This window comes from Euwallacea fornicatus, chromosome 10 (assembly GCF_040115645.1).
Source record: "Euwallacea fornicatus isolate EFF26 chromosome 10, ASM4011564v1, whole genome shotgun sequence".
Lineage (NCBI taxonomy): Eukaryota > Metazoa > Arthropoda > Insecta > Coleoptera > Curculionidae > Euwallacea > Euwallacea fornicatus.
This window is the reverse complement of record NC_089550.1, coordinates 3,888,321-3,911,656: the sequence shown is the minus strand read 5'-3', so window position 1 is coordinate 3,911,656 and position 23,336 is coordinate 3,888,321. Positions and strand designations below refer to the sequence as shown.

Below are 23,336 nucleotides of genomic sequence, written 5' to 3'. Positions count from 1 at the left end.
AACGACAGATCTTGTGTTGCTGTCAAAAAATGTTCTCAATTTATTTTTGAGGTTATGTTAATTTCGTGTTTATTTTTTGATTTGCCATGTCCTTAAATCTGAAATATTCCGAAAATAATGAAACCATAAAAGAACTTTCTATTAAAGTTGATTCTCCTAGCGATTATAGTGAATATCGGAAATCATTGCAGGTGCTCAAGAAAGATACAAATGAGTTTTTGACCACTTTAGTTATTGGTGACGCAGGTTTGGCGTTCTAAGTTTGCGAAGAATTTTTGAGAAAAATTGGTTTTCTAGGGCCACTAAAGGAAGATAAAAGTGAGGATTTATCGAATTCGGAGACAGAAGACAAGAGCCCGAAACGAACTTTGAGTAAAGATCGGGGGGTTTCTAAAAATAAAATCTCAAAGAATTAACAGATTCCCTAAAGTTTTTGCTCATATTAGTTTATAATAATAATAATAATAATAATAGAGATTTTAAAGTTCTGTAAAATAATTTGTTTCAAAATAAATTTTCTTAATAAGTATTAGAAAAATTGAAAAAAGCACGAATTTGGCAACGCTGAATTTAAAGTTCTATACGGAATTGTCAACGTCAATAACTTAACCAATAATCAGAATTAAACCAAATCACACAAACCAATCAAGAAAATTCTTCTAGGCGCTAAATTTTAACTTTATTTGAAAGTTTGGGATGGCTACATCCGTATTTTTTGTAAACGCGTAAGTATGTCCTTTAAACCTTTTACAGATTTCCTGTAAAATCCCACCAACCTGTGAATCCTATCTTCTAGTGGACTTGTCTTATTTCTCGAAGGTGGAAACCACTAGAATAACCATTGATTTAGATAGATGCATTATTGATGTTTCTCCAGGTTTAATGAGAACATACACTTATTTTTAAGATGGAAATATAGCCCACTGCTTTATTTTCATGTAAAACTATTTTTATTGTTTATATATATATATACATATATAATAAAATTACTACTACTTCAATAATTTGGGTCTTAAGACTTGTCAACCAGAAGTAACATTCTGTCCTGACTTTATGGAGCTATGATTCTTATAATTGAAATATGTTATTGAAACAGTTTACATTAGAATGTCCTCAAGTAGATTGTTTAAGATACATGGTGCTTGAAACTCATTTATTATATCCAATCTTCATAAAATATATGGTAGAATGTTGATATTTGGATTTTCTTAGTGATGGCAGCGAAGAAAATAAGAATGATTCCACTTCTGATGATCTAAGCCAAGCAACTACTGAAGCTCAGCAGTCTTTGGCCCAATTTTGGCCTAAAGTAATGGATGAAATAAGATCCATTCGCACGGCAAGTAAAATCACAGAGCTTTTAAATCTATAGTTTGGAGTAAATAATTATTAAAACAATTTTAGCTGGATCTAAAACAACAAGTGCTGCCTTTGGCCAGAATTAAAAAAATTATGAAATTAGATGAAGATGTGAAGATGATCAGTGCGGAAGCGCCACTGCTTTTTGCAAAAGCTGCGGAAATCTTCATTCATGAACTTACTTTAAGAGCGTGGATACACACTGAGGATAATAAAAGAAGAACGCTTCAGGTAAGTTCAAGTATTTAATTTATTACTTTGTTTCTGTGTAACCTGCTATTGCAATCTTTATTGCAGAGAAATGATATCGCCATGGCCATTGCAAAATATGATCAATTTGACTTTTTAATTGACATTGTACCTAGAGAAGATATAAAGCCTGTAAAAAGGGAAGAAGGGCAAAGATCTAGTAATGATCAAGTATGTCACATATTCTCTGCTACATCATATTTCTTATTGTTTCCGATTATTTTAGGTGCATTATTACTTCCAATTAGCGCAGCAGCACCACGCGAATTTGCAGCAAAATAGCTCGTCGCCAGCAACGACCACAACCACTACGGCGACGGTGGCGCAAACGCCTGGAACGATTCAAATTGTTCAACCTCAAGTGCAAACAGTGCAGGTCAGCGCAGTTGAGCAGGTAAATAAACGATTTGTTTTTATTATTTTCTCGTACGTGTTAATGATCAATTAAGACTGGTTGTCATGTAATTGACTTTGAAAGGAACTTGAAACCTTGCAAAATCTCCTACAAAATGTGAGACCAATTTATTTGACTAAAGTCAGAAGTGTTTCCGACTTCTAGAAAAACGTTTAATTTTCATTTTTTCAGATAATTATCTCAAAATTTTGATGTACGTTAAGCCTTGCTGCATTTGCTCACGAATATTCGTCATTACTTCACCGGATATAACGAATTAATTTGTTTGTTTTTTGTTGTGTATCAGAATACATCCAATACCGGCGCTACAGAATCAACTCAAACACCCATTATCCTGCAATCGAGTGGTCAAACCATTTCACAAACTCCCACAGGCAACGTACAGATTATCCAACAAATTGTAACACCAAGTGGCGAAATACAACAAATACCTGTAAGTTGAGGAAATAATTATTCTTTTGCTCATTTGGTTCCGTACTGAAGATTCTGTTAAAATTAAACAAATCCTTTCGTTGATTTTAGATTCAGTTAACTCCTCAACAGTTGCAAATGATTAAATTACAGCTGCAAGGGAATTCATCGCAGCCGGTAATAATTCAAGCCCCGATAGCCACAAATACACCTCAACAAGTTGTGCAGGTTTGTATTTGATGTCATTTCCAGATTTTATCTTGGAGCATATATTGTACTACCACCACTGCGTCAAGAATCTATATTATAATCTACGTACAACTAGATAAATCGGTAAAAAACAGTCAGCCAAAACTACTACCAACGAACCATTTACTACATTTAAGCAACAAATGTTTTATTTAATGATTTTCTTTTAGGTTGCTCAACAAAATGGTGCCCAAGTATTTTTGGCGCAAGCGAGTAGTGCCACGGACACTGAATAACCAGGAAAATTTATATGTATTACTGGGCCCGGTCACTTGAAACAAATATAACTGTGATGACCCCTTAAATGAAAGTTTACTGACTCTATAACAAGTATACAAAAATTGATTTATGTCGAATAAGTTTTAAAAAGAACGGTGCAACGATATACTAATCTGCATAAAATTTAATTTGGCAATATGCAATTGGTTTTTGCAATAGTCGCTTTCTATCGAAACTTTTGAAATCATGATCAAAAGGTCGTGATTTCAACTTTGCAGTTCCAAACCATTACAATGCAAATTATAGGATGAATATTGTTACGATAATTAAGTTCTCTGTTCTTATACCTCTAAAATAGACATTTCAATTATTTTTTTGAAGGTTAATGCTGTGTATTGTAATTTTATTGTACAATTACGAGAATTTCATTATTCTTATATTGATGACCATTAATTACGTCATTCATGGAGGTTTCTTGATGAATGAAAAAGTGAATGAGTAAAAAATTTTTATGATACGTAACATTATAAAGATAATTTTTTAAATGTTTTAATGCCTAAGGAGTTTTGTAATAGGAGTTTTTTAAATACAATTATTGTCACTAGTTTCAACATGAACCGTATATTTTTATTGAAGTGATTAATTAGGATCCCTTAGTGTGTACTAAACGATTGAATATATATGTAAAAAGTAAATAGATAATATTCTTTATTGATATCAAGCTAAAATAGCAATGTCGTGTGCGACATGACAAGAAATCATACCAAATCACCCCTTCTAACAACTGGAACAACTTCTAAGTCGTTACTGGATTTAAGGAAACTGTTGAGCACCTGAAAGCCAAGGGTCAAACTAAACAAACAACTTATTTAAAAGTAAATTTATCTTCAAAATCAACACTTTATAAAATATCAATGTATTAAACGGCGCTATAAAATTGCGAATTCGGTCAAGTTAAATAAAATAGCCCCACCTGAAATTCATTGTAAAGATCGGATACTGTACAAAAATTAAGAAAATAATACAACTTAGGATATCTAGTAGGAACTAAAGCAGCTAAACTCTATTTACATAATGGTTAAATCGGGCTGCATAGAGGTTTGAGAGGTAAAATTTGTGTGAGATCTGGTTTTGAATCTTATAATTTTATCACGATTGTAGCACAGGATTGTATTTTATAAAACGCCAACCTAGATCATATTCCATAAAAGTTTAAGTAGGTATACAATCAGTGTTAATGCCTTTCTGTGTTTGTATCCGATTCGTACGTGATATCTAAAAAAAACGTCCCGATTTCATATATCTTACTACAATCGAAACCTCTGATCAAAATTTTTTGGGGTATCTCAAAACTCAATACTTTAACAGTCTATAGAAAGAAATTTTAAAGTCAAAATTTTCTTATAATACATCTTGGCTTAATGACAGTGAGTACATAAATATTTCCCACATTTATAACAATTTTTAAATGTATAAAATATACTTCAATAGGTACTCCTTAACCATCACATATTACTTTTATACTGGTAGATTAAATGCACAAGGTACTTCTTGGAACTTATAACGATATTTAATCTGAATTAAACATCAACATGCGCCTTATTTGGTGACTGAAAAAAAAATTGAATACATTTATTGTCTAAAGGTGGATTAAGTTTTTAACCGGTGAATAACTTATATGTAATAAATTAATGTGTAAGGCATCTAAATATTTTATTCTTTTAAGCTATTGTTCAGGAATCTTTAACCTATATACTTACATATTTTGTGCTGGATCAATCGAGCTTTTCTCGTACAAATATAACATTTAAACTAATATAATAATTAGGCACATACAAAATGGTTTTTACAAAAGCTAACCCTGTCTGATTTTTTGGTCGAAATGGTCATATTATTATTTTACAGTTCGCAATAGTAATACTTGTTACAAAAACGTTGTAACTTAACGTGACAGGTGTATAATATGCCATAAAATATTCATTAAAAAGATTTATAAGTGCCCGTTATTTATAAAAACAATTTTATTTACGGATAGCAATTTTTTGGCACTTTGGCTGGCATATAATATATATAAAACAATTCTAGTTCAGAAATATAAAGTTCTAAACATATTATTGTATAGATAAATATTTAATTTACAGCCTTCTTTCTTTAACTACTTACTCACTTCCTCTAACTATTATTTATTAAGGCCGAGTTGCCTTTACCCTACAAAATATTTACCACAGTTTTTTTCATATATGAATTTGTAATGCCTTATTCAGGGAAAAAAAGATATTTAATGACTAATCATAGAAAAAATGGTTGATATGTCTGTGGAAATAAGTTTTTCAGGACAATTTTAGCCAATGGGCATATGGCGAAAAGCTAATGAAAATGTATGGGTTCTTATCTAACTTTGCGACAATATTTGATTCATTTAGCAGGTTTACATCCACGCTAAGTAATGCCAACAAAGAGACTTTTAAATATTAATGGCAAACTATGTAATTTTAAGCACATTTGCCTGCAAATTTTCATTTTGTGATTTTATTACATTGTGCCTGCTTACGTGTAAACGCGAAAAATTCAAAATTTAGACAATACATTTCTTCATTTATTTTAAAAAATTTGTTGTGTAACTTCTGGATGCTGAAATGTGCGAAATAAAATTTACAAAAAAAGTAAAGAAAGGCACGCTCTTCAAGTAATTCTAGTTAAGGTGGAAAAATAGTGAAAAGATGTGATTTGTACAACAGAAAATTTGAAAAAAAAGGTACACTACAGTTCTCTAAAAATAGGCTGGAAAAAAATTGGTGTACACAATGTACCCCTTTGAGCAACTCTTTAATAACTGTGTTAAAGAGTGTACGTACATGTTAACAAATATGTCTTACAATGTAGGTACCAAAAGATTAGTTCTAAGCCAAAAAACCCTTATACCTCAAAAAAGCAACCGAATGTTTCTGTTGCCAGTAATAAGGGAGTGTTTCAAACCTTCATAAGCATGGCAAAGGAATGTAACTAATATCCTGCCTATATATGTATCTATCGATCCCCAACAGTCCTATCGCCTCATTAGCGCATTTTGCCGTTTACTATTAACTCCTGTTTTAATAGAACGTTTGACTAGTTGCTTAATAAAGTTCCATTATTATAATTTAGTGAACAGTTCTACTCACCCTCACTTTCAAACAATCTGCACTACCCTTCCGCATCCGAAGGTTCTTAAGAGGGAGAAATCTGACAGCCCATATATTTATACATGCTAATAAACTTTTTGGCTCAAAAACCGAAAACCTAATCCCTTTTGCAAACATTGTATGCGAGACTCTCAGTACACAACATCAAACAATAATATAACAGTTATTAGCACTCCATAAAGGCATCTTCGTTAACTTACTAGCAGGTTAGCGTTTGTTCATTAACATGTGTTGTCTAATTCAATAATGTATATTCTGCATACAGTCTAATCCTGTTTACAAAAAAGCACTGCAATGATAGTCGATAAGTTTTTCTTTAATCATGCGCGTCTTAAATACAAACACACATCCAACAGGAACCAGTTAAAAAAAATAAACATACCAACTACTCAACAACATTGTCACAGACCAACAAACAACGCCCGAAAATACTGATATCAAGTAAAATATTTACACTAATACTTTAGAAATATACTGTTTTTTTTATAAACAAAACAACTCCGCGGATTCGTTTAATTTTCAATTTTTAGTCGATCGAAAATTGAAAATTAGACGAAAACTATAGATCAAGAGCTAGTCCTAAAGTTATACGAAGTCTTACTGTAACAAGGCTTATCGTTCTCAATGTAAGTGTCGGTCGGGTACTTTGACCGTTGTGACAGAGAAGGATGGCAGTATTTGTAGTAAATAATTAGAAAAGCTATTGCTAGAGCGAAGCTAATCACTTGGCTGCCCGCCGCTCCGTAATAGAGAAATGGGTTGCTTGATGAGTTGTTTGTAACACACCTAAAAAGAAGAGACACTAATTAAAAAAATACCCAAGACAGTAGAATGATAAGGGATTAAGGTCGTTTGTTCGGAAACATTAAATTGTAAATCAATAAACGTTGAACAAGAATTAAAAATGACTGAAGAACTAAAGTTAGAATGATGACATAAACGTGTTCTATATTTGGTAACATGGACCATAAATGTCAATACGGATTATCCGTTAAATGGTTATTACTTCTCAGAAAGCTTAAAAGCCTCGTTATTCAATTAAATAAATATTTGCTGCATCATTGTTTTATGATGAGTTTGAAGCGTGCAAGAGCCTCGTTAATCATACGCTAGCCAACGAAATTGACAATAAACTACTATTACAGTGTATTTCTTATGATAAAAATTGTTCACCTACAGGATGATTAAAAACTATGGGATCAAACATTTAAAGATTATTCAGTGCAACAATAAAATATATTTGAGTATAATAACATATGTCCGAAAATGTTTCCTTCAAAATGAGCATTTTCTACAAGACGTCTTGCTGGAACTTTTTGAAAATGTTCTATTAAAAGGTCGACAGCAAATGTAACTGGGACATGATGGTGCGCCTGCGCGCTTTTTTATTCAACTTCGTTGTTATTTTTATCGTTAGTTACAATAAGATTGGATTGGCAAAGGTGGCCCATTTTCATGTCCCCTTAGATCACCCGACCTAGCACCTTTACATTACTTTCTGTGAGGACTTTAGTCTTTGGTTAACGTCATTTAAACACGTGTATTCGAGTTCAAGGACAATATTTTAAACTATTACAGTTACCGAAATGTCTTCTATTGTTGTACTGAAACATCCATAGAAGTTTAACCCCACAGTTCTGAATCACTCTGTATGATGCCTTGCATTACATACAGTAAGTATTAGAACCAGTAGCTATACCATACATTCAGTGTATTGGAAACGTTTTTTTTTTTCAAGAAGACAATTTTACACGTTTCCGTAAAATATTTGCATATCTAAATGGGGCAACTTTTAAAAGTACTATTTTGACATTATTTTATCGATTTTCTTCTGGTTTAGCATAATCCAAAGTGATTTACTTACCAAACCACTAAGGCAGCAGTGTTCTCCATAAAGCACACTAAGTAATAAGCCAGATACACGTATCTGGTTGGTCCATCTCTCGGCGCAATGAAGGCCAACACGTACGCCAATCCCAAGGCTACAGAAAGGAGCAGTTCTTCGCATCTGCTCCCACAAGCGGCCGTCTGGTGTTGACCTATGGCCAGCCAGATGGACATGACGCCCCAATGGAGGGCGCACACCACCCCCATCCACGCAGGAAGGATTGCTGCCAAGAGGCTTAAGGCAAGGATCCTGGACACTGGGGAAAAGTTGGAAATTAACTGTGAACGTAGCATGATTTGCATATGTTAACCGGAGACATTATTTTGAAACCATTTCGATGCAGCGATTATGTGAATTTACCACAAGGAATAAAATGATTAAGCTCTCAGAGTGCTTGAATGGGAAAAAACAATTTTGATTGAATTGCTGGATTAAATCCGAAAAAAAGCGGTAATAATTATATTCGTACATGCGTGCGCGGTTGCCACTTAATCGCACGTAACATGATTACGATATAGTGAACAACGGCCGATTCGGCGGAATCAACAGTTGGGTAATTGTTGGGGTTTCTGTTAAATAACAGGCCACGCCTCAAATAGATTTAAATGATGGCTGAATGTGGTTTTTACTTCGAATTTGTTAAACCGTTGCTTCCGTTGAATGTGGCCAATGCACTAATTTCAACATATGTTTTCTCATGAAGGTTAAACTGTACAAAAACGCCACATGAACCAAGGAGTAAACACATTGAAATTAAAATTACATAATGTTACTATAAATAGCTTCCAATCAATTTGACCAGTAGGTGAACTGCAAGTTCACATAATTACGAACACCCACCGGAATGCACAAGCAGGACTTCGCCGGTCGGCGGTTTTTCTTCAAAGTTGGGGGGGGACGATTAAAAGATTTTATCCAGGGCACCCAACTAGTTAAGGCCGGACCAGTACACAGGCATTATCGAAAAAGTGTAAATTTCAGGACTGGAAAATTGCAGCTGCAAGAAAACAACGCGAAACTATAATACGCGTATAAACTTGAGCCTAAAGTTACTCAAGCATGGACTATTCGGGATTTGAAATGCAAGGTCGGAGCGCGGATTTTGGAAATTTCAATTTCAGAAATAGTTTAACATTTATGAATTTTTGAGGAGCACACCGAAACTTGCCCCAATGGACTAATAGTTTATGGAACTTTAAACACGTGACACGATAATGTCTCGGCTGTTATAATCCTCCTATCGACATATTTGTTTCACTCGCATAAATATCGTGAATGGGAGGATTTCGGGTGAATGTTCCACTTACGCTCTCAAACCTTTCACCGGCAAATCATTTAATTATTCTTTAAATGGCTATTTGACTCGGGCATTTTTCGCACAAAAACCAGAACCAAACGGAACTTACGTGCACTCATCAGTTGCCAACAAAAGGCAACAAGAAGTCCGATCCACTTGATCTTGTTCTTGTCATCCCTGGCGAACCTCACGGATCTGTGATAGGACGTCAGAGACCAGGCTATGGATATAACTGAAGTAAATACTGTCCAGGCTTGGATAATTAGTACATCTGAAAAATTCCGGATTATTTTTGGATGAAATCATGAAAGAATAGGGGCAAGACGCAGACCTAATTTTATGGAATAAGTGTTTCTCTCAGGGCTTATTACAAAACTCAGCAGGAAAACGAGTTGCATGACCGCTTGTGGGGCGCAATGCAAGAAACAATGGAATAGTCTTAGTAATGAGCTGTTTGTGTCCTCGTCCAGCATTCGCCTTAAAAAAAAAAGCATGTTACGACTTAACCCAGCAGGAAAAATGCATAAAGTGCAGGAACACAAGATATTAATGTACACTTCTACACGAATTTATTGTTTTGATTAGATATTACATAAAACAGTTATAATTTATTACTAATTACGTAAAAACCTCCTAAAAATATTTTTAAGATAAAGCCCGTAATGAAATTATATTACAAGCACCACTGGAAAGTCTGAAACCGCTCTTGCACCGCTACGTAGAGTGCCTCAATCTTCGTTTCAGCGTACTTAGCAGATGCAGCTTGCTTCGAAAGTAAAGTAAATTCCGCCATCAATAACATTTTATGGATTATAGATATATCACCGATTTAGTAGTTCATAAGCTTTTAGTATTATGGTATTGAGAGTTGGTAATAGGATAATGGCGGGCAAATTGATAGACCCAACTTAGGATGAAGCATTCTCGAACGAAGTTACTACTACTGCAACTACTAGATGGCCACGTATCGAGGATTCCCCTTTGGACTAGGGGATACCTCGTCAGAATTGAAAAAGAAACGCAAGAGGAGAAAATGGCAAGTGACATATAAAAGGGGAAAGGTGTAGTAAATTTGCTACTTTGCGTTTCTATATATTAATAAATGATAAATTAATCTATAAACTATGAAGAATGTTCATAATATTATTCCAATAGATATAAACAACACACTATCCTATCTATTTAAAGTGCACTTCACTATAATCTGAATCAATCACAAAAAATCCAAGAAAGACCTTCCAGCTGCTCGACCTCAACGAAAAACTAAGGAAACTGACAGGGTCCTTCACCTGTGTGAATTACGGATTAGACGAGCTTCAACACTACCAATCGGTTTTGATTGATTACAATCTATTTACATCGAATGCTTTACTTAACTTTCCGACCCCGCCAATTTAGAAAATTGTATTTGTCCAGCCTCGTTAAACATCGATTAATTTTTTGCTGGCCAATGCCGATCAACTGTAAACAGACTTTTTTAGTGGTCTCAATTTGGATTTGTTTACTTCATAGTTTCGTGAATTAGCCCTGGATGATAATTTTCAGTGGACATTTTTTGAGGGGATATGAGAAATAAGACCGGCCTAATAGCCGGCTGATCATTCAGCGGTTTCAGGGGAGGGGGGGATATATATAAAAAAAATCGTCTAGAAAGACATCCTGAAGATGGCCCTGTTTGTGTCTCCAACTGTTTACAAGATTCTCATGCCAGACGTCCTTATCTGTGGACCGCTCTGTAAGATTTCGTGTCACGTATCGATTTTTAGACCAATTAACTCTGTCTCTACGAAAGGTAGGCTGCAAAGTTTTTTACACCTTTCGAAGCGATATCAATTCGTAGATGATTCAGCCCAATGTTGTTGCGACGACAAAGAGATATTTGTGATACGAAATAAAATAATAATCGAGATCTCTCCTTATGCATTGTTAATGTGGTTCTGGCTCATGCTCTTGATGATCGAGGATGCATTGACGATTGGACGACCACCCTGGGCGGCTGATCAAAAAAGACAGGAGACCCGATCGGGGGTTTTTTCGGAAGTAGGGAGGCGGTGATTAAAATTCTCGACCAGGGCGACAGGTTTGCTCGGACTAGCCCTGATGAGAAGGCACTAGTAATTTTCAAATACTCAATCATATGCACCCGATACAATTAATGCTCAAAAATAGCTCTTTACAAATAAAAAATGATTCACTTAATTCGAGAAGGTCACTCATTATATCATCGCCGGGTATATCTAAAACGGACGACACGTCAAGCAAAAAATGAGTATTCGTCAAGGCTGATTAACCTTGATGTCTATATCACCGTACCTAAGGCGATAAAAAAATTGCTTACACTTTTACTTTAGCCGGTCTACAAGTCTTGTGTAACTGTTCATTTTGCGTGTCAACACAACTGCTACAATACATAAAAAGGAAGCTGAAGCTCAAGTTACGTTCCAGCTAAAGCTAAACACAAATGAACTGAGACGAAAAATATCACGTACATCGTCTTATTTCTCGAACTTATGTGAACTCGAAAAGCGGCAAAACACCAGCTCTGAATCCATTCTGGATCTGCATATTTGTTGATTACTTACCTGTACAATATCGTTTGCTTGCTATCACTCTCAGTCTTTGCAGCCACTTTGCTCCTGATTCCGTATATCAGAGTGTCGATATATCGCAACAAAGGGGAGATTTGGAGCACCAAAAAAATTATTCTAATTATCCAGTGTCCTAGGGAAGCTCGGCCCACTGAGGGGTCGTCATGGTCGATAATGTACCTTTAAAAAAATAATAATTAATATTCATGATTAAGGAGATATATATCATATGAAGAATTATTAATTGAAAACAGGTAGATTTGGACGAAAAAGAATAAGTTGCATACAAAAGTATTTATACAGGATATTTCACAATAAAGGGTCAAAAATTGAGGGGGTGAATCTATTGATGATTTTAAGAAAAAAAGTTCATATGAATACGCGTACGTTTTCGGTTCCTATCTGAAATACAACTCGTTAAAATAAATTCATGAAAATGGTTAAAGTTATGAAAAATCTTCAAAAAAAAAACAGTGACGTTCATATTTTTCGTTTAAAATGTTTAGAGTCACATCAATGGGGACATCACTAATGAAATCAAAAACATTGTTTTCCCATTAAAAAATGTGTTTTTACACCTATTTTTCGTTCCCCAATTTTCACAAAAATATTAAATGTCGAAACGGACTTATTATGGGAAAGCTAAATAGAAAACGCTTTTATCACCCTATATTTCATACCGGAAACGAAAACGGGCCCATATTCATATGAACTTTTATTTTTAACATCACCCATACATTTATCTCCTGAATTTTTGGCATACTATTATGAAACATCGTGGTATGATGCAAATTTTCCAGTGAACAGTAGGATATTGTGCGGTATTAGTAGTGAATGTCACTAAACTGTTTGTAAATCATTATTATCACTTCCAATTTTTACATTAAATCCGATCTTTAAAATTATTAGTTTATCACCAAAACGGCGGATGCCCGATAGTTAACAAGATACTTTATTGCATACTTGTAATTATATATTAAACAACACTATCAACTGTCTTTCATGAAGACTCAAACAGGTCTAAAAAGGTCACAGACGCAAGGGGTCATGAGAGGGGGGAAGAATATAAATGGCTAAACTTTATGTTCTTGGCTCTAAAAACTGCAATTTTTTTTAAGAATTGCAGCTTCTTGGTAAGAACTACCATGAATACCATCTCAGTTACCCCTGTAAAATTTCTCACAACCTCTAACTTTTTTCCGTCTTTCATTGAATTTGCGGATATGCTGCTTATTGCTTTTAATCATTGAACCATACTCCTATTTATAAAAGTAATTGTGTTCGTAATCCGCAGCTGAAAAAATAATTTAAACTTTATAATCTCATTAAACCGCTGTGGCGGCTTTTAATATCCGGAGTTAATGGACTATTGTCGCAGGATATAACACGCATAATGAAGGAGACATCATTTTTTAATGTTTTTAAAAATAGAAAAATTTTAACGGGAACTTAATAATTACAAGTTGTTAATGATAGGTAAAGATTTTTTTTTAACGATAGGTAAACTACTAACGTGAAGGCAGCTCTGATAAAAGGGAATACCAATAATATTTTTGATTATTTTAGAATTAATTTGCTGCATATTTCCATGAATTTGTAATTTTATACAAATATCTACATGTAGTTAAAATCTCCAAGGCCTGATTATTCAATAATCTCACTGTTCTGGTTTTGCAGTAAAACAACTTGGGTTAGCAACAGTTAAAAATGATTTTGCACAGGAAGTAATTGAAACTAATGGAAAATGCCCAGATATATTTATTTGGGTAAATATTTGCACATGCAAGTCAAATAAAGTAGCGATGGTGGCAATTTAGAAAGATAAGTTTGAGTCTAAAATGTAATTTAATATGTAGGCATCGAAAAGTGGTGAATTACAACTTGATGTATTGATGTAGAGCACCAACTGAATCATGATAACCAATTATTATTGAGTCAAGTTTCATTATAATCTATTAATAAAATTGAAAATGTCCTATGATGTGAAAAAAGTGAAATTGTACCGCCCTGTATTTCGAAAATTATGCCTTTTTAACCGTTATATATTACACCACCTTCATACAGCTGTAAATGCACTCTACATCTTTTATATGAATATTTTCTCTCTACCTACAGAAGTTGTCAAAATAATCACTATAATATTAAATGTATAACACCCTGTATACTAAATAGTTAAAGTCCATGAAAAGTAAACCACAGAATTAAATTTTGTATAGCATTTGTCAAGATTGCCCAGTATTGCAGTAAAATGTAGATATTACTCAGGAGAGCATGCGATCTTGGGAATTTTCATTATCGTCATATATTACTTGTATGCTTGTGGTATCATAATCCCCTAGTAATGCCCTATATTTACCACAATATTACTCCAACTTTCCTTTAAAAAGGCATATTTAAATTGAAGGATCCCTTTAAAGTTAAAGGTAAGATTACAGAACGGTTGATTTTCTGGGTTTTTAACTGGTTCTACAACAACAACCCAGAGCGGGAAAAATCAATGATTAATTTAGCCATAAAAATAGAGCTTGAAGAAATTCTAATGGAAATCAATTCCCTGTCATATACAGCAACGAATATGCCTTATAAATAAATGGCTGATTATTGCCCAGTTAATCCTTTAGAAATAACGACTCTCTTAATAGAAAATACTATCGATTTCTTAGCTCGGTCGAGTTTGCCTTTCGGTATTTCCAGCTGAATATTATTTTCCTTATATTCTTACATTGCTTATAATGTAAACACTAAAAACAAATATCTCAATTTGTTGTTAATGTTATAATTATACAACATTGAGACCTTGATAGACTAGTGTTATGCTTGCATTTTCAATATATCTTCCATTTACCGAGTCCTAACTCAAGTGCAAATTATTATTACCACCTGTTACCACATCCTTGCCAAACACGTACCATAAATTCATTAAAGGCTTCTGCTTATTTATTTAAGTGAACAGTTAGGTTTCCTTTTGTTAAACAATTTACGCCTGTTAGTAATAAATTGTTTAACCATAAGTTTCAGTAAGAATTTTGCTACACCAGCATTACATCAGCACTGACCTGATGACATCATTGTTTATATTTGGTTATTGTTTAAAAACATCACAAAGATCTCATGCCATTGTGGAGCAGACTAAATATAGAATATGAACATTGACCACAAAATAGATTCTTTCACCATAGAAATATTATCATTTGTATGATCTGAATGACTCCCTATAAAACTATTATGAGTTAGTTGATGAGTTATTATGCTTAGGATCTTTAGATAATTTCTTTGAGATTCACAGTGACGATTCAGATATTAAATATAACACATAAAATCTAAACATTTTAAATAACTTATCATTAGTTCATTGACTTGACTATAATGACAATATCTATACTTACCACCTTAAACTGACTGTGCTCATACATATCGCTGGCAATAACATGAAAGTCAGGGTGAGAGCAAAATAAACCCCGTGTCCTTGAGTAGAGTAAAAATACAAAAGGATTATTGCTAGTACCAAATCTGCCAGGTAGGTCAGGATGGACAAAACAATGCAGCATACATAGAAGACGCCAAAACTGTGGTTGCTTTCAGAAATTTTCCCAGGGTGCTCATTGGGTTTGATAGTGTCTATTCTTGTCATTGATGATTCTCGAGAGAAGTGTACCACTGTGCAAATCTCAGGCATTTTCCAGATTCATTAGGTTCTCCTGAGGTGATAAGACTTGTTGCTGTGGAACTACAATATGCTAAGGGAGCCGGTTCTTTTGCTCTGCAATTCCATCGATTCATTAACCCGGATTTTCCACAACATTACTGAAGATATGATGGTCCTTGACTTGGAAAGGAATGTCGACAACACAAATGGATAATTTTAACAAAACAGAGCACAGATGGTCCTCATTTAGCTGCCCATTTCACATGGAATTATGAAACTGTTTGTAAATTGTGGTAACTGTGAACCGTTTTAAATAAATTACCGAATAAACAGGTCCATTTGTCAATCACCGACTCTACTTCGAAAATGCGAAAGTGACAGGTGGTAAATGTTTTGATTTTTGCATAATTTCCTGCGCATGCGTTAAAGATCACATTTGATATCAATTCAAACAACGTTGCCACGTTTCACATCGACAAAAAATCGGAAGCAGAAATAAATTTCTCTCAGAAATGTTCCCTTCATCTGAATTCAATTGCTGTACGCAGTAAATCTTCTGTTGGCTATTTATTCGGTGCTGTGAATCTGTTTTTAGAAATAATATGAACACAAATATATATATACATTGTATACACCAACAATGGCAAGTGCGCCTTGTTACTATTAATAATAACTGATATTTGTTAAATGCCAGCATCAGCTGGTCCTTCAAAATGTGAGGTTAAGTTTTGACTCAGTGTTTCTGAATTAAAAAAAATTAAACATACTCAAAGTAGAAGTAATAGAGCAAAGTTTTGTCCCTCTAACTATTACCATTGGTATGTACGATATGGAGTGTGATGACGATGATTGGAAGCAGTTTTTACAAGTAAAACTATTTAGGCCTACATTCACATCAAAGTTTTGTTAATAACACATTTATAGGGGTTTACTGAGCCTCTAGAAGAATTATTCAAACAGACGGAAGATGAAGAACAGGACCCTGAATATAACATTATGGCAGATGACAAAATAAATGATATAGATAATGAGGAGTTTAGAATGGACAAGGCTGTTAAAATAACAAAGAAAGAGGTTTAGTCTTTAAAGCGTAAAATTTGAGGCATTGAAATTAACTGTATACTAGGTGCAACAATTATGGGAAGAATTTTTCGAGTATTTAAGTAATGCATCAGACACATGTCCAGAGGAGAATGGAGCTAAAACTGTTGGATTAAACAGCAGTCAAGCACCAGATACAAGCAGGATAAGTAGGGATGAAATCAATTCGGAAAACTTTAATATTTTAAATTGCTCGAATGTTTGTGAGGAATCTACTTTCAATGTGGTTCAAAAAGAAATGGTATTAACACCATTTTTAAGTTGTCTCTTGTAAAAAATATAAAAAAATTTCAGCCTAAGGAAGCAATAGATTTGTATCAAATAAGTCACCAACACTTGTGCATCTTAGAACAACAAATGAGGCAACATATACAAATGTTAACTCAAAACTTTCTTCTGACTTATGATCATCCAGAATTACATAGTTCCAGTGTCCAATTTAAAGAATATTTGGTGAGAACAACAAAAAATAGTAGTTTTGACATTTTTATTAAAGTCTTAAAATTTACTCATGATAATAAATTGTTTTTTTTGCAGCTCAATTTAAAATTTCTCAGTGAAGGAAAAATGTTTTCAACATTTCGGCCAATTAATTTATTTCCAGCATTGAAACTTATTGAAGAATGGATTGAAATGTTTTCTCATACAGATAATGAAAATGTTAAGAAAACTAAAGAGTAAGCATCAAACAAGTGAATTTTTAACAATTATACATCTACAGGGTGGCAAAAAATTAGCTCTATATTTTTTGTACTAAATAAAATTTACTCATTCTCTGTTTTAGTATTGTAGCTATAAGTACTTACAATAAGTTTTTTTGTCACGCTGTGTATTATAGTAGTTTTTCATGCTTATAAATCAATTTTAGACATGTTCAGGCAGAACTCCTGAAATCAGTTCAATACAAAATGACTGGCAACTGGCAATATTTGGTGACGTTTCCTAAACTCATTTTAGAAACAATTGCTAAAAGCGACGTTTTCCTTTACCCAGCCCTATTACCAAAAATTCCATTTAAATCAGATCAATTTGCAAGCAGCAGGATCGGATTTACCGCCGCCGAAGATCAGTAATAACATGTATAATTATATGATAATACTTTAAAAACAAAAATATCATCATTTTAGTTTATTGGTATTTGGCCTGGATATGTTTGAAAAATTCTTATTTGAAACTTCACCCCATCTAAAAAACCTAATGGGAAAACCACCTTTAAAAAAGGTGGTGGCACTTGTCAGTAAATACATGATGCCTCATAGGAGTAGCCAAATTATTTTGAAACATATATATCAGTCTAAACATCCAAGATGTTTAACAAATCCCATTCAACAATACATGCTACGTCAGAAATTAACTCCAATAGTGCATTATGTGTATCCTTTGCAACATGTGGTTCCACCATGTAGAAGATTACCAAAAGAATTGCCTGAACAATGGAGGAATTTTATTTACCCAACAGAAACCAATAATGCACTACAGGTATGTAATTTTCCTTAGCATTTAAATAGAAAAGATTTAATTTAATGCAGTATTTACAAAAAATCCCTAAAAAATAGGTACATAGGTACAATTAATATAAAAATTTATTTGCAGATCATGCTTGGATTTAATTACTGTCTTCATCTGCCATCATTTGTTCAATCAACTTTTTTCTTTCTTCAGCTCTTCTTAAATTCATCAAGGTAACACTTTCAAAGTCTGTTTCTTTAATTAAACCACTCTTAGGTTTATTAGATGAGCTTCTGGGTGGCCCATTTACCCACTCAAACTTAAGAGTGTTTTCTGATAAGCCCAATTCTAACTCAACAGCCATTTCTGCCGCGTTGTGGTCTTTGAATTCCACCAGAGCGCTTCCTTTTTTCTTGGGGGATATTACCAGTGCTTGAATTTCACCATATTTTGAAAGAAATCTGTGCAACATTTCTTGTGTGTATCCTCCATTTTTTGGGTCTTTTTTTTCAGCTTTCCACTTAATTTTTATTCTGTTGTTTGAACTGTCCCATATGGATTCCACTTTGTTCCTCTCAACATTCACTGCTTGTAAGACTTTTTGTACTTCCTCTTCCACTTCTCTGGAACCTTCTTTTCTTAATCTTTCAATTTCTTCCCGCAATTTCTGTGCCTCCGACTTCTGAAATCTTAAATTTTTTGCAGCCAATTTTTCTCTTGCCTCTAAATCTTCTTTGAGTTTCCTTCTTTTTCCATCTAATTCTTGGTGCCTTAGTGCAGCTTCTTTTCTTCCTTTCAGTACCTTGTCATATGCAATTTTAGCAGTCTCATCAGTTAAAACTTCTAATATCTTTGATAATTGGTGAAATTTTTTGACTGCTTCTGAATCATCTGGGTTTTTGTCAGGATGGCACTGGAGCGCTTTTTTCCTGTAGGCCTTTTTGATATCTGCCGTCGAACTGGATGGTTCTATTTCCAAGATTTCGTATAAGTCCATTTCTTCTATTTTGAGGTCTTCCATGACGGTATAAAATTTAGCTTAACTTAAAGATTATAAGAGAAATTAGAAATACTTATAACAAACGTTTGAAAAACATCAAGAAAGATATTCTAACCTCAAAATAAATTCTTTGTCAGTGACATTTTCCTGACTGCTGAGTAAACTCACTGGACAGGTATTAAATGCTCATTGTTGCACAATTAGAACGGCTATCCGAGTAGTTTGAACCTGTGTTTGACAGAGGCCATTCAAATTGACAATTTCGAATGTTTTTGTTTTTAATAAAATAAAAAAGGGCAGTAATTAATCATATCAAGGACAATTAACTAGAAAAAGTAGGCTCTTAAACTTATAAAAGAATGCAGAACTAAACCCACTGGATACTTAATAAATTCTAAATGTGGTTTCATCTTTTTGTTTTAGAATACTAACATAATTGTACTCTCGGGCCCCTTAAATCTCTCCCCAATATACCCCAGCCCTGTGCCTGTAATCCCGACAAGAAACGTAAGTGTCCCCAAAGCCAAAAAAGTGAACACTTCCAGAAAGAGTAGAGCTGAAACTTCTGTGTTAATACAGATCATTAACTCACAGGACTTAGATGACTCAGACAGCTTAAAGATTGCCAAATGTAATGAAGGAGACCTGTCAATTTATAAGGCAAACACCACATCTTCTCTTAATCCCCAAAGAGATAAAACTAACTTAAATACTGGAACTAGTTTGGAACACTTTTTATTAATATTTTCAAGACTCCTTGATGTACAAAAATTGGTAAATTTCTTAGCGGAGGTGGATACTATTGATTCTGTACCACTAAGCCTAAGTCCAAAAGAAACACTAGTTACAGAAAATTCTTCAAACATGATGCCCAGTATGCCCTCTTTAAATACCCCAATAAAAACTCCTGAAGAAAATAATGCAACAAATATAGATTGTTCTATAGTAAGTTCCATTCAGGATGATTCTACTGATGGCAGTGCTGATATCGTAGAAGGACATAAAAGGCCTCAAACCATAACATCAAATACTATTGAGGATCATAAGAGATTAAGAATTACAAGGAGTTTGGAGTTTTCCACTATAACAAGTAGCAGTTTTCAAAAAGCAAATGCAAGCACTGAAGTGGAGTTTTGTCGAAACTCTAGTAACATACAGATTTGTCAAATGTCACAGTCTGATGAGCATGATTTGCCAAGCAGTAGTGGATATAGTTCTGGTCCAACAGGATATGGAAAGGTAAGTGTTTTAGATGGTATTACTACCTACTTAGTTAATATTTGTTTATATAATATAGTTTGGGAATGAATAAATTTATGTATGGAATGGTCTTTTGTGGGATAAGAGAAACTAGCTGTATTATGTAGTTGTATTTTAGTATTGTTTGTTTGTCATGTTCAGAAAGCTCCAAAAGATCTCTCTGATTATTTTTATTATTCTTTAAGGACAATCCTGAAAATATTAATGGTTTACATAAACTGAACTCAACTGTTAATCACTTAGTAAATCCCCATATTAAAAAGAAACTTTCTGCTGCTGAAAGAAAGAAAAATAAATTAAAAAAGGATTTTTTAACCAACTTAGCAGTCGCCACGCCCGACGATCCCGAAACTGAAAAACATAAAAACGAGGGTGAGATTGTTTTAAAAAATTTAAAATCCTGTTATGAAACTTTTCAATTACAGTGTTTGCTGTGACGTATTACGACAAACTTCGTAAAACTTTAGAGCTAAATGATTACAACCAAATAATGCAGGTTTTAAACAATTTTGAGTCTGGAGATGTAGTAGATCTCTACAAAGAAGTCCAAGCGATATTACGGCCTAAATATATCGAACTCGCCGACGATTTCTTGTTTTTCCTTAGGGAAAAAGAAGCTAGTGCAGTGGGCCAATTAATTCCTTGGTTGGAATTGCAAATACGCGTAAAGTTTTTGAGGAAGCTAGAAATATTCTTAAAGGATCAGCCTACACAACTGAAAAGGATTTATAATGCTCTAATGGAGCTAGCTAAAGCTGGGGACACCACCATGGAAAAGGCCAAATCTGTGTTGGTACCCATGCTCAAAGGAAATAAAATTTTGATGGATTTGTTTTTGCAAAGTTTCAGGGACGAACGGCCTCCTCCAAGGTTATTAATATTTTTATATTCTTGCTATTTTTTATTTATTTTTTTAAATTTATATTTCATAGTTTATTGGACGGGCATTATGAAACAATTGATATTAATAAAGAGTTAGCAAGACCAGATAATGAACAAATATATGAAACTTTTGTTGTTCCAAACACAGAAGATAAATATGGCGGCCAAAATTGCATTTGCCATTGTCATAAAATCGAAGATAATGAATATAAAAGTCGGTACAAACATTGCAATTCCTGTGGTTTGAAGGTAATAAAACTCTTTAAATTACTTTTATAGTTGAAACCTATTTCTTTTAGTTCGCTAATGGGAAGCCTTATCTTGCCACTGGGCGAGTATTTCAGCCAGCAATGATAACGTTTAAAACTAATCCACACATCAATCACAATATAAGGTTAATGGGGAAGTCTACTTCTGGTTCTGGTGTTAAGAAGAAGCGATCTAATATAAGTCCTAATAAACTGTCCTCGTCAAGTACTAAAGAAAACTTGGAAGAGGTATTTTTTGTTTCAAAAAGGGTTTTGTGTTGTTATATTTTATGTTTAGGATACTGAGGATGAAGATTTAGGAAAACGGAAAAAATCTCTATCACAAAGAACACCCGGGAAAAGGAAAAAGGCGAGTAGTCCAAAATACCAAGAAGAAAAATCTGCTTCACCAAAAAAATCTCCGGGGCGCAGCTGGGAATTATTAGATGCACAAAAAGATAGCATCAAGCCGAGGAAACGTACTTATTCCGGGAGAAAATCAAGAAAAGAAGACTCCAAAAAGACTGATTTGGGAAAGGAACGGGGGAAGGTTGATTTCACTATAGTAAACAATCTTAAATTGGGAGATTTAAATGAAAAAGATGATGGACTCGCTGAAAGATTGGAAGAATTTGATGATAAAGTGGACGAGTTTGAGGAAACACTTAAAGAATCAGATGAAAAAGAAGAGGACGGTTTTGTTGTTGCAGAAATTGAAGAAAGTGAACATGAGACTAGTGAAGAGCATCCAGGTAAATCAACAGATGATTGCATGGATTCTTCAGGGGAATCTTTGGAGAAGCCTTTGACTCCGGGGCAACAAACTACAGAATCTGAAACTGGTAAGGCATTTAGTAGCAGATTATGCATGAAATTTAAAATGTTGATTCTGGTCAGTTTGTTATTGTCTTACCATTAAAGTCCTAATAATTCTATTTTTTGCACAATGGTTTTAATTTACGTTTTTTTAAATTGCATTTTGTGGACTTTTGCGGAGCGTCAATAATGTTTAATTGAAATAAAACCGGTTCTTGTAATACCATTTTAAAACTTCTTTCCCTTAAGATATTATGAAACCTCACGTAAAATCAAATATAAATAACTCTAGAAATATACCTTGAAGAATCTTCCCAAGACAACTATGCATCGGACGATTCCACTTCCTCCACAGAGAGTGTTAAAGGATCTCAAAGCGATAGTAACACCAACGACGAACCTCCATGGCAAAGAGAAGAAGATACAGTTATTCTGGAAACACTCCAGAAAGAGGATGATAAGGAATATGCTTTGCAAATTATATCTGATAAATTACCCAATAGGACTGTTAGTCAGATTCGAAGCAGATTGTCGAGACTTATGGATCTGTTGATAGAGACTTTAAAAAATACGTGATGAAATTTAAAAAATCGTCGATTCTGTTAGCTTTTAGTTTAAATGGAAATATTAAGTGATTATTGCTGTTGAAGTCAATTTTAATTTGTAAAATATGAATATAATTTTTCTGTAAGTAAACCTTTTTTTTCAATATAACTATAGTTTCTATAACACTAATCAATTACGAAATTAATAAAACTTTTTCATTTCTAACCGAACACAAATCAGAAATACTTCTAGGCTTTTTCCCTAGCCGCATTAAGATAATAGTAAGGTATGCCTAATCTTATATTGCCATTGATTTAAGAAATTATGGAGACACCTGCACTGGGTCTTAATACGGTTAAAAGCCCATGTACAAACCAGCATCTCACAACTGATAAGATTTTCTTTCTTTACTAACTTCGATTTACTACAATATTTAAGCTTCTAGAATGTTTTCTACTTTCTTTTTTAATAACCTAAAATACCCCAAACAAATTAAAGTAAACCTGCTTTCAGAAAGAAGAATGTGGCCAG

At 33.8% G+C, this 23,336-nt stretch overlaps 4 protein-coding genes and 1 long non-coding RNA gene across 6 annotated transcripts; 3 read left to right on the top strand and 2 right to left on the bottom strand.

Moving 5' to 3' along the window:
- The first annotated feature begins 37 nt into the window (after positions 1 to 37).
- Positions 38 to 3,604, top strand: Nf-YC (nuclear factor Y-box C). Its single transcript, XM_066286872.1, has 9 exons — positions 38 to 246; positions 298 to 725; positions 1,213 to 1,339; positions 1,405 to 1,590; positions 1,657 to 1,779; positions 1,835 to 2,002; positions 2,310 to 2,456; positions 2,546 to 2,662; positions 2,854 to 3,604. Exons 2-9 carry the CDS (start codon positions 697 to 699, stop codon positions 2,917 to 2,919), a joined length of 963 nt encoding a protein of 320 aa, XP_066142969.1. The 5' UTR covers positions 38 to 246; positions 298 to 696; the 3' UTR covers positions 2,920 to 3,604.
- Positions 3,605 to 4,199: 595 nt separating this feature from the next.
- LOC136341664 (XK-related protein 6-like) lies at positions 4,200 to 15,533 on the bottom strand. Its single transcript, XM_066286871.1, has 6 exons — positions 15,244 to 15,533; positions 11,852 to 12,037; positions 9,601 to 9,746; positions 9,379 to 9,540; positions 7,949 to 8,228; positions 4,200 to 6,870 (listed from the first exon to the last, which is right to left on the bottom strand). Exons 1-6 carry the CDS (start codon positions 15,531 to 15,533, stop codon positions 6,651 to 6,653), a joined length of 1,284 nt encoding a protein of 427 aa, XP_066142968.1. The 3' UTR covers positions 4,200 to 6,650.
- Positions 15,286 to 15,838, top strand: LOC136341667 (uncharacterized). The gene is made up of 2 exons (XR_010732528.1): positions 15,286 to 15,374; positions 15,440 to 15,838. It is a non-coding gene; the product is annotated as an uncharacterized lncRNA (long non-coding RNA).
- A 268-nt stretch (positions 15,839 to 16,106) lies between these two features.
- mute (muscle wasted) lies at positions 16,107 to 22,955 on the top strand. Of its 2 annotated transcripts, XM_066286866.1 has the most exons (15): positions 16,107 to 16,371; positions 16,428 to 16,577; positions 16,630 to 16,845; positions 16,899 to 17,057; positions 17,142 to 17,281; positions 17,473 to 17,673; positions 17,732 to 18,083; positions 19,477 to 19,560; positions 19,648 to 20,292; positions 20,499 to 20,685; positions 20,739 to 21,183; positions 21,246 to 21,444; positions 21,495 to 21,692; positions 21,742 to 22,285; positions 22,552 to 22,955. In XM_066286866.1, the coding sequence occupies exons 1-15, from the start codon at positions 16,324 to 16,326 to the stop codon at positions 22,833 to 22,835; spliced, it is 3,852 nt and encodes a 1,283-aa protein (XP_066142963.1). In that variant the 5' UTR covers positions 16,107 to 16,323; the 3' UTR covers positions 22,836 to 22,955. The 2 variants fall into 2 exon arrangements, with proteins under 2 accessions (XP_066142963.1, XP_066142962.1); XM_066286865.1 differs by having other exon boundaries at positions 19,477 to 20,292.
- Positions 18,104 to 19,496, bottom strand: LOC136341666 (dnaJ homolog subfamily C member 17). Its single transcript, XM_066286873.1, has one exon. The coding sequence runs from the start codon at positions 19,072 to 19,074 to the stop codon at positions 18,211 to 18,213; it is 864 nt and encodes a 287-aa protein (XP_066142970.1). The 5' UTR covers positions 19,075 to 19,496; the 3' UTR covers positions 18,104 to 18,210.
- Positions 22,956 to 23,336: the final 381 nt, after the last annotated feature.